The sequence below is a fragment of the Platichthys flesus genome, chromosome 5, assembly GCF_949316205.1.
Source record: "Platichthys flesus chromosome 5, fPlaFle2.1, whole genome shotgun sequence".
Taxonomy (NCBI): Eukaryota; Metazoa; Chordata; class Actinopteri; order Pleuronectiformes; family Pleuronectidae; genus Platichthys; species Platichthys flesus.
This window is the reverse complement of record NC_084949.1, coordinates 26,816,920-26,831,789: the sequence shown is the minus strand read 5'-3', so window position 1 is coordinate 26,831,789 and position 14,870 is coordinate 26,816,920. Positions and strand designations below refer to the sequence as shown.

At 40.9% G+C, this 14,870-nt stretch overlaps 2 protein-coding genes across 4 annotated transcripts in view; both read left to right on the top strand.

Moving 5' to 3' along the window:
• The window catches only part of LOC133954005 (B-cell receptor CD22-like), a 72,979-nt gene that overhangs the window by 31,407 nt on the left and 26,702 nt on the right, over positions 1 to 14,870 (top strand). For 2 of the 3 annotated variants that reach the window (XM_062388245.1, XM_062388251.1), the window contains 2 exons: positions 390 to 577; positions 666 to 1,765. The exons of the other annotated variant lie outside the window; for it this stretch is intronic. In XM_062388245.1, the coding sequence (XP_062244229.1) occupies positions 390 to 577; positions 666 to 729 (252 nt within the window). In that variant the 3' untranslated portion in view covers positions 730 to 1,765. Of the gene's footprint in view, positions 1 to 389; positions 578 to 665; positions 1,766 to 14,870 lie in introns of those variants that run through there. 3 annotated transcript variants of the gene reach the window in all.
• LOC133954039 (B-cell receptor CD22-like) lies at positions 3,118 to 13,303 on the top strand. Its single transcript, XM_062388301.1, has 10 exons — positions 3,118 to 4,002; positions 4,479 to 4,835; positions 6,577 to 6,807; positions 6,936 to 7,187; positions 7,297 to 7,557; positions 8,340 to 8,600; positions 9,320 to 9,410; positions 9,527 to 9,587; positions 10,627 to 10,769; positions 11,881 to 13,303. Exons 1-10 carry the CDS (start codon positions 3,948 to 3,950, stop codon positions 11,951 to 11,953), a joined length of 1,785 nt encoding a protein of 594 aa, XP_062244285.1. The 5' UTR covers positions 3,118 to 3,947; the 3' UTR covers positions 11,954 to 13,303.

Sequence of the window (14,870 nt, the reverse complement as noted above, 5' to 3'; positions counted from 1 at the left end):
AGGCTGCCTCATTAACCGGTGGTGTTCTGCATCATTGTGATTTGATGAGAAGGGTCAGACCATGAAGGTCTTGGGAGGTCATATTCCTTTACTCCAACAAAAAGATTAAACTGGTTGGAGGAGGTGCACAACTGAAGAGCAGTGATTCTAGTTAGGGAGTAAAATGAAAAGTGAATGTTTCATGGTGGTGACACTGGGTTCATCTGTGAAGAAGATGAGCTGCTGACCAGCAGGGAAAAACAGAAAGCTCCCAGATCACTGCTGCCATCACAGTTTGATTCAGCAGAGTAGGATCAGGCCCACAACAAAGAGAAACTCTCAGTTCCCAACAGAGTTAAAGAGTAACACACAGATTCCTGATCCCAGCTCGTGTTTTACTGTACGACCAGATTCCAGCTGCGGCACACACACGACCAGCAGAGCAGCACCATGACGTCCACTACGCCAGCGTCTGCTTCACCCAGAACCGGGCAGATGACCTCTACTCCAACATAGGTCGAGTTCAACCCCAGAGAGGAACTGAGGAAGAGGAGGAGGAGGCTGAATACAGCGCTGTTCGATTTGACAGAGCAACAGGGTGAGCAGCTCCACACGGGAACATTTTCATCTCTACACTTATTGAGGTTACAAACTGTGGTTGTGAGTGGTTTATTCTGCCTTCACAGAACAAGACGTGAAGAAGAGGGGGACGATTCATCTGCAGTGTACAGCACAGTCACCAAACACTGAAGAAACACAACGTGAATCTGTTGTTTATATGTGGATTTTACATTATCACGGAACCAGAAGAAATAAAACATATAGACATGTGCAGTGTTTGTGAAGGTTTCTTTTCTTTCCTGATGGGTTGGTTAACCCAGATTACAAATTCTCTCACTTCTCACTTTGGAAGCCACGAAAGTTAAAGGTAAGAAAGTTATTCTTCTTCTCCCACAAGTGAAAATATTTCCCAGACTCAACCACATGTAGAGTTAGCCTCAGGTTACGTAATTCAAATTTACAACATCTAATCTTCACTAAACTTCATGTTTGATAATGAATATAAAGATGGACAACATGACGGCTACCCCCAAAGTGACGGCAAATGATATCTGTCTCATTTCTGGAGAGTGGGAGGAAGTGGAGACGTGTCGTCCATCTTTGGTCGACTCTGCATAAAAGACACAGATCATTTCCTCCATATTGACCAGTTTGCTCCATTATAAGAGCAACTTATACAAGGTCCCTCATGTTCCTCACCTCCAACAGTGTGTTTCTCCCTCACTCTGAAGTCTAAAGGGAACTTCACTGTGTTTTATGTGAACTGAAAGTTTCCTCATCTTGGCATCGTCATCATCATAAAATGAAAACCTGCCGACTGGTGATTCACCAGAGAAAATACATACATACATAACAAAAGTTATTTTTATAAATGTATAAGTTCATCTTCTGATTCTCTGATGTGCTCTGTGTTACAGTGGTGAGGATTCAGATTGACTGGGGTGTGAGTTACACTTCTACTGAGATCTGTGCCTTCAGAGGATCAACAGTGGACATTAACTGTACCTACACAACATGATAATACATTGCCCTTTTTTTTTGCTGTTACTCTCTGAACTATGTTGGACGTCTTGGTGATGAGCCTTTGAGGCTGTGGTAACACCAGGTGACTCATTTCCTGTCTTATACATGATATTAATGTGGTTATTACATGGATAATGAATTATTATGTATCATGATTTTATGATCCTTTCTTAAATAAATGTTTTTTGGTCTTTTGTTTTCACTCCTGATGTATTTGTTTGTTTGTTTCTCAGCAGAAGTACAACAGAAAACTAAAAACAGATTTTTTTCACAACTCATTAAATTTGGGCATGAATCATGATAAAGGGGCGGAGCCAGGGGCCTGTTTGAATCACTTTCTTTAATGTTGTGAGACTGATGAAAACAGTCAGGATTATTTAGAGGACTGGTTTCTATGAGTGATTGAACTCTGGTGCAGCTTGATTGAATTGAAGGAGATTGAATTGATGGAGGCTGGCATGTGCACACATAGAAACCAAAGGGGGCTGGAGCCACACCCCTTTTCCTTCCTCGAGAAAAAGTGGCCTTTTTAAAATAAAGTAAAATTATATTCCTGTTTGCTCACAGCTTCCTTGTCAAACAAATATATTGCAATAAAATAAATAATCTAATTATCAGGTGGGGAGATTAGACTAGTCTCTGAACCCCCCCTCCCTCCACGTCTCCTGCACAGAGCTGAGCACTGGAGCTGTGAACATTTCTCTGTTATTAGAAGCATCGCGACTCGGACTCTGAATAATTCTAACAGCTGCTCCAGGACAGACACTAGTTAAAGATCCGGTCTGTGTCAGAGTCTCTGTCGGAGTCTGCTTCCTCCTCACTCCTCCTCTGACCTGCGCTCACTTTACACTTTAACATTAAACACCAGCACTGATCACAAGTTATCAGGACACCTCCAGGACTGATGTTTACTTTGTGTTGGTTTGATTTGCTTTAGAGTTCATGAGACACAAGTTTAAACCTGCGACACAACACGAGACGTGACACAGTCAGGACATCAGGGTTAAAGTGAGAGAACCATCCAGAGTCATGATCCGACAGCATCGACAAATATCTGTGGTGTTTGTGTTTTGTGGGGTGTAGTGTGTTTCTGTGGTTCCCTGTGTGTTTTGAGTGACAGGGGGCGTGGCTGGCTCAGGGCTGCGGCTGGACAAGGCACACCTGACTTCAATCCATCTAAGTGATGAAACCTGGAAAAAGGTAACTAAATACATTTTCTTCATATCTACTTATTACTTTAATTTAAAAACTGTATTCACCTAATTTTGTCAGAATAATTACATTACATGTCATTTAGCTGACGCTTTTATCCAAAGCGACTTACATTTTTTTAGAACACTCATCATTTTATGAGGGGCCATCTAGGGGTTCAGTATCTTGCCAAGGACACTTAGGCATGCAGATGGGATAGAGTGGGATTCGAACCGGCAACCTTCTTGTTGCAGAGCACCCGCTCTATCCCCTAGGCCACGCTCTCTAAATTAAAATTAAAACGGCAGGTGATGTTAACTCTCAAAGTAAAACTAGCTAGTCTGATTTAACTAAACAGTTGTGTTTACTCTGGCTACAACCATATAACTGCCTTTTTAAACAAAAACGATCTCACAGTCTCAAGAAAGTAAAGAAAGTGTTTGATTCACTGTCCGGCTGCAAAACTACTCTCACTGTTATTTGCATGAAAATATATTTTAATAAGTTCAGGCATCATTTCCAAATTAAAAGAACATTTCTTCAATTTACGAGGGGATTTACTGGTGTTTGTCCGTTCGTGCATGTTAATGATGTTAAGAGGGAGGAAGCCAAGGTCTAAACTGATCGATGAAGCCACGATGGGTTTGAGAGAAGCAGCGAGTTGCTTTGTCATCTTTCTTCTTTCTGTGTCTGGAACATCTACGTTTACAGGAAAGCACTTTGTGTTATATCGTGATTGTATGAAAATTGTTTGAACAATTGTTCCAGTCTTTCTCATGTTTGGACATTTCCTGAATTTCTCTTAAATTACTTTTAAGGGGCCTGTTCAACGCTGCTCACAGCTTCAGTTGAGGAGGATTCAGGTTTGATGGGAACAGACACTAAAGTCGTTTCTAACACTCTATAAAATGAGGAAATTAAAAGTTTGTACAAAACACAAGTTACTTCTTTGTTTTAGGTTTAATCTAACACCTTCTGGCTCAGCAAGCATGTAAGTGGAAAGAGGAAGGAAGGTGGGGGGGGGGGTTTAACAGTTTAAATTTATCTTTCTCTTACAGAATCTGTCCTTATTCTCAGACTCTTCTGTGTTGTAGGTAGACGTGTCTGTGATGTGACTGAGTTTCATCTTGTGCACATTATTTATCTGTGGACGTTTCTCTTGTTTGAAGTCACAGACGAGAGCAGCAGCTACTATGAGTGTAACTGCAGCAGCCAGTGGATTTGTTGTCCTTCTTCTCACTGTGACAGGTACTGTACCTCTACATTCATGTTGTCACTCTATTTTACACTCAGACTTCTGATTCACCTGAAGTGAGTTTGAGAAAGAAAGTAAAAATATAAATGAACCATTCATTCATTTTCAGATCACCACCTGTAAAGTGATGCAGTAAGAAAATATATGAATGAATTATCATCAGTATTATTTTCAATCTTTGTTTAAAAGTTTCTATCGTCTAGAGTTCAAAATATTACGGAGTCTGAAAAATGTTATTCTTATTCTTATTCTTATTCTTATTATCATTATTATTATCATTATTATCATTATGATTATTATTATCATGACTGAGTTCCTCTCCTCTCGATGAGGACTTGTCATCAGTGTGTGGAGTCATTAGTTGAAATGCTATGGAATGCTGCTCATGGAAATGTGTTTTTCTACAGAAAGTAAAAAGTAAACTAAGTGTTCTCTGGTGTGGTTATGAATCTGATTCTCTGTGTTACAGTGGTACAGTGTGAGAATGGCTGGGATGTGAGTTACACTTCTACTGAGATCTGTGCCGTCAGAGGATCAACAGTGGACATTACCTGTACCTACACATACCCATCCACATTTAATAACCATGATACTACAGTTCAGGAAACTATCTGGTTCATTAAAGAGAGTAATGGGATTTACGTTGATCTAAGGACTGATCCGGAGTATTCAGGTCGTGTGGAGAATCTCTGTGGAAACAACAAGTGCACTCTGAGAATCTCTAACCTGAGAGAGAGCGACTCAGCTGTGTACAAGTTCAGGTTCACAACAAACCAACCTACTGGGAGCTTAACTGGTTCAGCTGGAGTCACTCTGTCTGTCACAGGTAACATTTACATCTGAACATTCATTCATTTATTTCCTACATCTTATTTGGTTCACTTGAGTGTGTGTGTGCACTTTTATATGCATGTGTGTGTTGTCAGTTTGGACTAAAATGAATTCCTTATTCTCACACACAGATTTGCATGTGCAGGTGAGAGGAACAGTAAGGGATGAATATTCTAACAAGGCAGAGCTCAGGTGTCAGAGCAGTTGTCGTCTTTCTGATCATCTGAACTACGTCTGGTACAAGAATGGAGATAAGATGGAGAAGGAAGAAGGAGCATCTTTATCATATACTTTTCATAAAACAAACAGTGTTTCCTGTGCTGTTAAAGGACTCGAGGATTTCCGCTCTCCGTCAATGTGTGAGTTTAATCTACAGTATTTCACTATCAGCACCATCTGCTGGAGTATTTGAGATAATGCATTGTACCATAACTTCATGTGTCTTTAAATACTTTTTTCTGCATGGGCACATTGAACTCTTTGGATACAACTCTCAGTACTGACAAACTAGTGTAGTACTAGTACTAGTATTCTGCTTGTGTAAATAAAGATTGAAGACATGACTGCTCCCCAGAAGTGAAGCCAAAGCATTGTGATCGCCCCCTGGTGGCTGGCTGCAGTATATAACATACATCCTGTTTCCTCCATGTTAGTGGGAAGGACATGGACCAATCTAAAAAGTAAAATACATTTTTCTCAAAGATGGTTTCTGTCATTTTAGGTCGTTCTTATCAAACTCTATTGTTCATGTTTCTCATAAGTTTGGTTTTGATTTGTTATTTGATGAAATTAAAATTAGATTAAACTTCATGATTGACAGCTGAAGCTGACTCAGGATTGGTGGAGCTCATGTATGGGCGGGACCTTGATACTGTGGCTCCATCTCCGGATCACTACTGTGCAGACTGTGGTTCCAAATGTGAAAGATGGCAGCGTTGGTATCCAGGATATTTTGGCTTCATTTCTGGAGAGTGGGAGGAAGTGGAGACGTGTCGTCCATCTTTGGTCGACTCTGCATAAAAGACACAGATCATTTCCTCCATATTGACCAGTTTGCTCCATTATAAGAGCAACTTATACAAGGTCCCTCATGTTCCTCACCTCCAACAGTGTGTGTCTCCCTCACACTGAAGTCTAAAGGGAACTTCACTGTGTTTTATGTGAACTGAAAGTTTCCTCATCTTGGCATCGTCATCATCTTAAAATGAAAACCTGTCGACTGGTGATTCACCAGAGAAAATAGATGGAGTTAGTTTTGTAAATGTAAAAGTTTATCTTCTGATTCTCTGATGTGCTCTGTGTTACAGTGGTATGGAGTCAGAATGGCTGGAATGTGAGTTACACTTCTACTGAGATCTGTGCCTTCAGAGGATCAACAGTGGACATTACCTGTACCTACACATACCCATCCACATTTAATAACCATAATACTACAGTTCAGGAAACTTTCTGGTTCATTAAAGTGAGGGAACAGATTTACGTTGATCTAAGGACTGATCCGGAGTATTCAGGTCGTGTGGAGAATCTCTGTGGAAACAACAAGTGCACTCTGAGAATCTCTAACCTGAGAGAGAGCGACTCAGCTGTGTACAAGTTCAGGTTCACAACAAACCAACCTACTGGGAGTTTAACTGGTTCAGCTGGAGTCACTCTGAATGTCACAGGTAACATTTTCATTAGAGTCAGTTTGAAATGTTAGTGTGTATGTTGAAATAAAATCACATGTTTGTTCACAGACCCTCAGCTCCAGGTACATGTGAGGAGATCAACAGCCAATCCATCTTCTACCTGGACAGAGCTGACCTGTCACAGCAGGTGTCAGCTCCCTGATCATCTTTCCTACGTTTGGTACAATAACAATAAACCTGTTGGACGAAAAAAATACTTTCACCTCCGACACTTTAATCCTGAAGACAGCTATCACTGTGCTATAGAAGGACAGGAGCGTTTCACTTCTCCTACAGTGTGTGAGTTTACTCCTCCTCATGAAGCTACAATAATGTGGAAATATTTTAAATTTTAACTTTTAACAAATAATACATACAGTGTTTTGATTGTATTCTCATCCTGTGTGTTAATATAAACTATCCTTCAGACGCTGCAAAGCCTCCCTCTGTGTCAGTGAGTCCCTCTGGTGAGATCATGGAGGGCAGCTCAGTGACTCTGACCTGCAGCAGTGATGCTAACCCAGCAGCTAAATACACCTGGTACAAGGAGAACCAGACTTTGCTCAACAGAACAGCTCAGCTGGTTTTCAGCTCCATCCGGTCGTCAGACTCTGGAGAATATTACTGCGCAGCTGAGAATGAGAACACGGCGTCTAAACGAGTCTTAATAAATGTGAAATGTGAGTAAATATTTTTCAAAAGCCGAGAGGTTTTGCACATCTTCAAAATTCCAGATGCTGCAACATTCTTCAAATGCATTAAAATCGATGTAAATCCATGTAAATCCAGATGCTCCACAGTCCTCCTCTGTGTCAGTGAGTCCCTCTGGTGAGATCATGGAGGGCAGCTCGGTGACTCTGACCTGCAGCAGTGATGCTAACCCAGCAGCTCACTACACCTGGTACAAGGAGAACCGAACTCTGCTTCAAGGACCAGAGGGCGTTTATCGTCTCTCCTCCATCAGCTCTGGGGACAGCGGGGTCTACTCCTGCAAGTCTGAGAATCAGTACGGACGGATCAACTCCACGTCTCTACACTTAGACGTCCAGTGTGAGTAGAAAACATCCACATGTCCATGAAACCCAGCACTGTCTCTCAACCTTACAGAAGGTTCCTGGGTCCGCCCCCTTATCTGGATTCACACCAAACTTTACTGAGTTCTTCTCTGACCTGTTCCTCATCCTACCTCCAAGTTTCATGCTAATCAACTCAGTCGTTTTTTTGTAATTTTCCTTAAAATCAACAACAAACAAACAAACGGACTGGGGTGACAACATCTGTTGTTGCATAGCTACATTCCCATCATATGATCATAGATTATTTTTCAATGTATATAAGCTTCAGGTCGTCTCTATAGTCCTATTAGAGGCAGGAATACAGCAGAAAGGCAGTTTTAAGGATTCATGATGTAAATCTCTAACTTCTTTGTGACATTACTTATAAGTCATATATCATTATATGATGGGGAATAATGTTCTGATCAGTATATGATTTAGTCTCTCTGCTATTTGTGGAAATATCTTTGAAAATGTGTCTATTGAGTCAAATCTTTGCTCATCTTGACCTCTGACCTTTGACCGATCAGCTGCAAAGTTAATATTCACTATAATGTTCAGTAAGTTTGGTTCATGTGTTGAGTTATTTTGTACATTCACACACACGGGTTGAAAACAAAACCCTCAGTACCTGCTTCTGTCTGTGCTGGCGCCCAGCGTTAATAATGATCATCTTTATTTAAGAAGCACTTATCAAAACCAGAGATTAAAAAGTTCTTCACTTTGGTTAATGAATATTTCTGAGTTGATTTCATGATCTTGCATGTTTTACACCAGACGCTCCAAAGCCTCCCTCTGTGTCAGTGAGTCCCTCTGGTGAGATCATGGAGGGCAGCTCAGTGACTCTGACCTGCAGCAGTGATGCTAACCCAGCAGCTAACTACACCTGGTACAAGGAGGACGAGGACTCACCAACAGCATCAGGACAAAACTTCACCATCACTAATATCACAGCTGAACATGGTGGAAAGTATCAGTGTGAGGTCCAGAACACACACGGACGTAGTAAGGCCACGTTTCATCTGACTGTTGGAGCAGGTGATTTTAGCACTCTGACTTCTACAGCCTACACCCCCCCCCCCCTCTCCTTTTCATTGCACAAAAACCCTAAATCATCAATACTCAGGATTTCCAGATGTCACAGCTGTTTATCAAGCCCATCATATTGCACATGAACAATACTGACTGACCAACAGCATCACCTGGCAAACTGATTATTGAGGTCGTCAGCTGAGAATCATGAAGCACCTGACACAAAAACTAGGTCAACAATTTTATTTCTAGTAATTTCTCTGGACATTTAAAGTACAGTAGGTGAAGATAGATTGAATCCGTCCCATTCTTTGTCCTTTACATTTTATCCACCCAGCGTCAGTTAAAACATCCATAAAGCTTTCACCATCCTCAGTAAACTTGAAAGATATTTCCTTCACATTCACATGACGGACAAACAGCTCTCAGCAGACAGACTGTGGTGAAAACAAAACCCTGCTCCTGTGCACACGTCACACATACACCTCCCAGCAGGGGGAGCAGTGGCTCATTAACAGTTTGAGAGACACACCCACAAACAGGCCTCTCTGACAACTTAGAACTCTTCACTTGTATTATTAGAAAATAAAATGTCTTTATATTCAGTCTGAACATCGAGACAGGTTTAGCAAACATGACAAAAGTTGTTTTTGTAAATGTTTCGTCTAGCACCTTTAAGTATTGTGAGTTTGTCAAATGATAAAGTAAAAGTTATTTCATTATAGTTTCACCTGTATCATGGAGATCAGCACTCATTGGATCAGCTGCTGCAGTTTTCCTCGCTGTGACTCTCCTCTCCGTGTTCCTACTGATCAGGTGAGCAAATCTGTTCCACTAAAGCTTTGTACGATGAGTTCCTGAAAATCTGTCCTGTTAAATTAAAACAACTCAATTATTCTGTATATTGTTTGTTATTTGGTTCAAATGATCAGAAAAAAGAGAAACTCTCATCAATCTGCTGATCCTGGGGACAGACTTGACCACAGTGAGCAGGTGAGACACACAGTTCAGCTTCAATCCTTTCAAACGCCACTATTTCTCACGTCAAACCCTTTTCTCTGTCATGGGAAGATTAAAAACTAGTTATTAAAATCACAATCAAAATTATCATTGTAAAAACAATCATCTGGTGTTTGAATTTCTTCTGGTAATCTATCCATTCAAGTAAATTGCTGAGTGTTATAATTTTCTGTGTTGTGCGGTTTGTTCAACAGTTTTTGCTGAACTCTGACACTTGATGCTGCTCTATAATTAAAGGTTGATCCACAGAGCAGTCGTTTTCTTTAATTTCTGTATTTAGTGAGTATGTTGCCCTTTGACGTGAATTTGAGGTGATTGTGTTACGAGTTTGGAGAGATAGCGCTGTGTGGCATTGTGTGTCGGTGAGTAGAGCGCGGTGCATCGGCGAGACGGAGAGTTGTGTACTCGTTGCTGGTCGGAACAAGACTGAGAGACAGAAGGGAGTTAAGGGGGTGTGGCCTATCCCCCTTCCTTCTCGCTCATTCAAGTTTCTGTGAGCCTGACTTTTATTTTTTTTAAGTGCCTCTGTGTCTGTAGACCTGCAGTTGTGTTAAAGTGTTAAAATTAAATGATACACACTATACACCCACGATATAGTGCTCAAAGAGTTTTTATCAATGATTTGCTGACAGATAGTTTTGGGGTCTAGGTATTATATTGTGTGTAGCTCGACCTCTAATTAAATTATGTTACACAACCTGTTTTGTCCAAACTTTGCTGCAGTACATGAACATCCAGCTCCCAGATGTAGTCTTATCTGGACACAACCGATGTGACAGCGCACACACAAGTGGCTCACAGACACACCAAGGGAGAAGATTGTAGTGTTTGGAATTTAAACTGAAGACCTTCCCTCCTTTTGGTTTTTAGTAGAACCTCATGTTTCCTGTCCTTGAAACACGTCTGGTGTAGAATGAGTCGGTTTAAATAAATCAAGAGCTGCTATAGTTGGACTCTAACGTTGTCCATTCTGCCACATGTTCACGATTCAAAAGCAAGTTTGTGTTTGCAGCGTCTACACAATCAGTCTAAGGAAAACTGTGACCTCAACTACGCCAGTGTCCACTTCAGGAAGAGGGAGACGGATCCCAGTGAACACAAGGAGGCGGAGGAGGTTGTGTACGCTCCTGTCAAGTTTAACAGATCTGCCCCTAGGTGAGCAGCTCTTCATTCAGAACCATTATCCTCACTAACACCACAAAACCTCATAAACAGAGATAAATCCTATAGAATTTATTTGTTTTTACACTTTCATTTTCTTGTTTGTTTAAAAATGTGTATTTAAAGGCAGTGGTCTAGTGGCAGAACCTTGGACTATGGGCAGAGAAGGTCTCTGGTTCGTCTCTGGTTCGACTCCACGGAGAGACAACAAAAGACGAACCTGGATTGATCTGTCCAAAAATCCAATAGTCTCCCTACCCTGTCTAGTGCCCCTGAGCAAGGCACCTTACTCCCCCAACATCTGCTTCCCGAGTACTGTACATGGTCGCTCACTGCTCTGTGTGTCCTGCACCAGATGGGTTAAAAGCAGAGATTGAATTTCCCTACGAGTGTGCCATTGCATGTCTGTGCATGTGTTTGGGACTAATACATGCATCTTAATCTTAATCTTGTTAAAGGAAACATATTCTGCTCATATTCAGTTTGATCATTTTAATTAATGTTGTGACTTTAAAATGTTTGATGTTCAGAAACATCACTTTCCTCAGACTGTCTATTGCTGCAGCTCCTCTTTTCAGCCTCTGTCTCAAACACTTGGTTTTAGCTCCTGTCTCTTTAAGGCCCCCCTTCCTGATAATGCCCAGTGTTCTCTGATTGGTCACCCTGCCCACTCTGTTGTGATTGGTTAACCACTTCCTGTGCGTGTAGGAAATCCTCCACTCTCACTTTACGAGGGACACATTCAATCTCAAATCATTTCTTATAGTTTAACTAGCGTTTCCGTGGTGAAGGACATGTTTGTTTGAACCCGTGTGCAGCGGGCTCTCGTCTGGTGGGTGTGTCAGAGGTGTTCACCAATCAGCAGCGACTGTTTTAAAAGGCAGTGACACAATGGATTATACAGCTAACATTGATGAACCACTGTAACACATCTGTTTACGTTTAAATACTGCTTATTCTGTGGGGCAGAGGAGCTTGTTTTACCAGGAGAGGAGCTCAGACTTTGTTTTTTTTTAACTTTGCAGAACTTTGAAACTCAATATGTCTCCTTTAATGCTACGTCTCCATGACCTCCTGATCATTCATTAGTTTTCTCTCCTTTCAGAACCAGCGGTCGGGACACCGGAGAGGATCCAGCTTTATTTTACAGCACAGTCCAAAAACATCCTGCTGTTTAGACCAACGTCTGGAAATCACCTGAGGCCCGATGGAAATATCTCAACAGCTGCTGGATGGAGTTGAATAGAAGTTCATTCAACTGTTCATGGTCCCCACAGGATGAATCCTTCTATGGTGACAGACTCCAGCATCATTGTTGAAGTGAATGTTCAGTTTTAAGTGACTTGTCTTGACAGCTAATGGATAAATTCCCCTGAGGATGAATCCAAACGACTTCAGTGACTCGACTTTTATCTGAAATATATCATCAACTTGTAGAAGTTGTTAAAAACGCAACATTTAGCCTGAATGAGAAATATCGAACATTTCATAACTTGCAGCTTCAAACATGAAAATATCTGCGTTGTGTGTCAGACAGTTGACAAACTGTAAACTTGTAAATAACTTTTTTTCTATTCATAAAATTATAAAAACAAGCATTATTAGTTAGATGTAGTGTGACACTGCTGCCACTAGATGGTAGTAAAGAGTTTTACTGATAAAACCACAGAGCGGATTCTGTCCCTTTCTCTTCTTTCTGTTTCTACACTATTGTTTCCATCGTTTCCATCATCAGCCGATCAGGAGTTGAACTCATTTCCTCTGAGGACTGGAGGGAGCACGTCTCATGTGGATGTGAGCTGCTACTGCCGTGATGAACGCCTTGAATGTGACCGCTAACACAAAGTGAACTGCTGGCACCAGATGACCTCTGTTGCCTCTGGTGTCTGTTCAAAGTTTGCATCAGGCTCATTGATTTCACTTTAGTGTTTTGTGGTATTTCTCACATCACGTGTTAAACATGTGAAGAAGAAGGAGTGAGGTGTGTTTTAATCCACCGTGTTCACTCGGCGGACATTTTCCTCTGACGTCTCTCTCAGGGTGTGAAGCTCGAATGTTGTTACGAACAGAAAAATGTTGTACTGCTGTGATCCAGGTTTATAAGTTACACAAAAAAGATAATATATTATAACTTATTCTTTATTAGGATGATTGATTCATTATTATAACATTAGTTTTGATAATTTTAGTAAGATAGGTTTGTTTGCTGCACCTTTAGGAGACTGATGTTAATACTTTTTATTTTTCTTCACAACATTATTCATATTCATAGTCTTGTTTGTTTAATTTGTTGTTCACTCACACTTTCCTCTTTTCTAACTTTGTGATGTACAGTTTAGCAACAAAGCAGATTTTCTTTCAGGGATCATTAAAAATGTGTTTTCTATTCTGTTCATATATTTTTATTTTTACTTTAAACATGAAGCTCATTTGTTCCTATTTGCTATTGTTTTTAATTTTTAATCTCACTTCCAGTATTTGTTCTGTATTTCATTCGTCCTTTTCATAATAAAGCCAGTCAGACGCCATCAGAGACTTCCATCACACACATATTTATTGTCTTCTTCCCGTGAGTTGAGCTGCTTGCGGGTCCCGCTGCAGAGACGAGGTGGATGAATGCTTGTGTGACCCTTGGTTAAACTAGAAAGAGTGTAAATGTGGAGCAGGATGAGAGATACTAGGTAAACAGGAGCCCTGGACTTGAATATCATTAACGAGAATTAACAACTGGATTACTTTGAATGAACTTCTATTAGAACACATAACCTACAGTTCGAGTTTGATTGATATTTACAATACAGCATAAATTTACCCAAAATAACAAACAAAAATAGATACATTTAAAAAAAAGTGTGCACAAAAAAGTCCCTCAACGTCTGTGAGTCCAGTCTTAAATGTCAAACTGGTGGATTAATCGTTGGGGCCAATCCGTCTTTGTACAGTGTCTGTCCTACCACACCGTGGAGTGAAGAGTGTTGGGATTTTAAATTTTAGATTTTCTCTGTATGAGTGTTAAAATGTCATTAGAACTGAAACTCTAAACCAGTGGTTCTCAGTTTTTTTTGTTTTTAAACGACCTGTCACTGGTTAGTGAAAGCTCCTTCAGTGGCGAAATGCAAGGGGCTGGACTGACACAAACAAATCAAATACTGTTTTGTTCCTGATCCACCAATCAAAAGAGGAGTGTTATCATTTGAACGTGAGTTGCACGTACGCTTCCGAGTATAAAAGTAACTGCAGGCATGGTCAGCGCTCACCCTCACTGAGACGACACCCTGCAGAGTTTGTGCCATTGCTCTTGTTTCCTCTATTATTCAGATATTCATTGCTTTATAAACAGTCTTTTAAAGACTCACTCCTTCCTTTTCATTCTGTGCTGTCCCTGTCTACAATGTGTACTGTTCGTTTTGATAGGAGCCATTGCCTAGAACAGCCTTATTCATTATTCGTGTGCAAGTCACTCACAGCCACACATACAAACACACTCACAAGACCAAGACGTTGCAATTACAACTTTATTAACATCACACACACTGTATCAGCAAACAAACACAACCATGGACAAGTTTCTGATTCGTAAAAGTCAGGCAACCGATGCGCCAGTTGCGAAAAAGCCAAAGCTTCGCAAATATGACGAGAGCTATTTGCAGTTTGGTTTCACCGTCACTGGCACGACTGAGCAACGTCCTCAGTGTGTTTTGTGTGCCGAGGTGCTGGCTAATGACAGCATGAAGCCATGCTAATTAAAAAGGCACCTCGACACCAAACACTCTGACTTGAAAGAGAAGCCTGTGGACTTCTTTAAACGTAAACGTGATGGCCTCCAGAAAGAACAAACCACCATCTCCAAGCATAGCACTGTCTCCAAGCAGTGTCTGGAGGCATCGTCTGTAGTTGCTCATAGAATTACTAAGCTTGGCAAACCCCATACAAATGCTGAAACACTGATTTAAATGTCTAATGATATCAAAGAGCAACTAGTACACTCACTTACGTTAGGTATGTGCGGGAAAAGGAAATTGAGGAGGACATCCTGTTTTGCCGGCCTCTTCAGACCCGTACAACAGGGGAGGCAATCTTTGATGTCCTTGACTC

Coding starts and splice junctions, on each gene's coding strand:
- LOC133954039 (XM_062388301.1), top strand. CDS start 3,948: ATGAGTGTAACTGCAGCAGCCAGTGGATTTGTTGTCCTTCTTCTCACT. Junction 6,808..6,935: donor TTTCACTTCTCCTACAGTGT/GTGAGTTTACTC, acceptor ACTATCCTTCAG/ACGCTGCAAAGCCTCCCTCT. Junction 7,188..7,296: donor AGTCTTAATAAATGTGAAAT/GTGAGTAAATAT, acceptor ATGTAAATCCAG/ATGCTCCACAGTCCTCCTCT.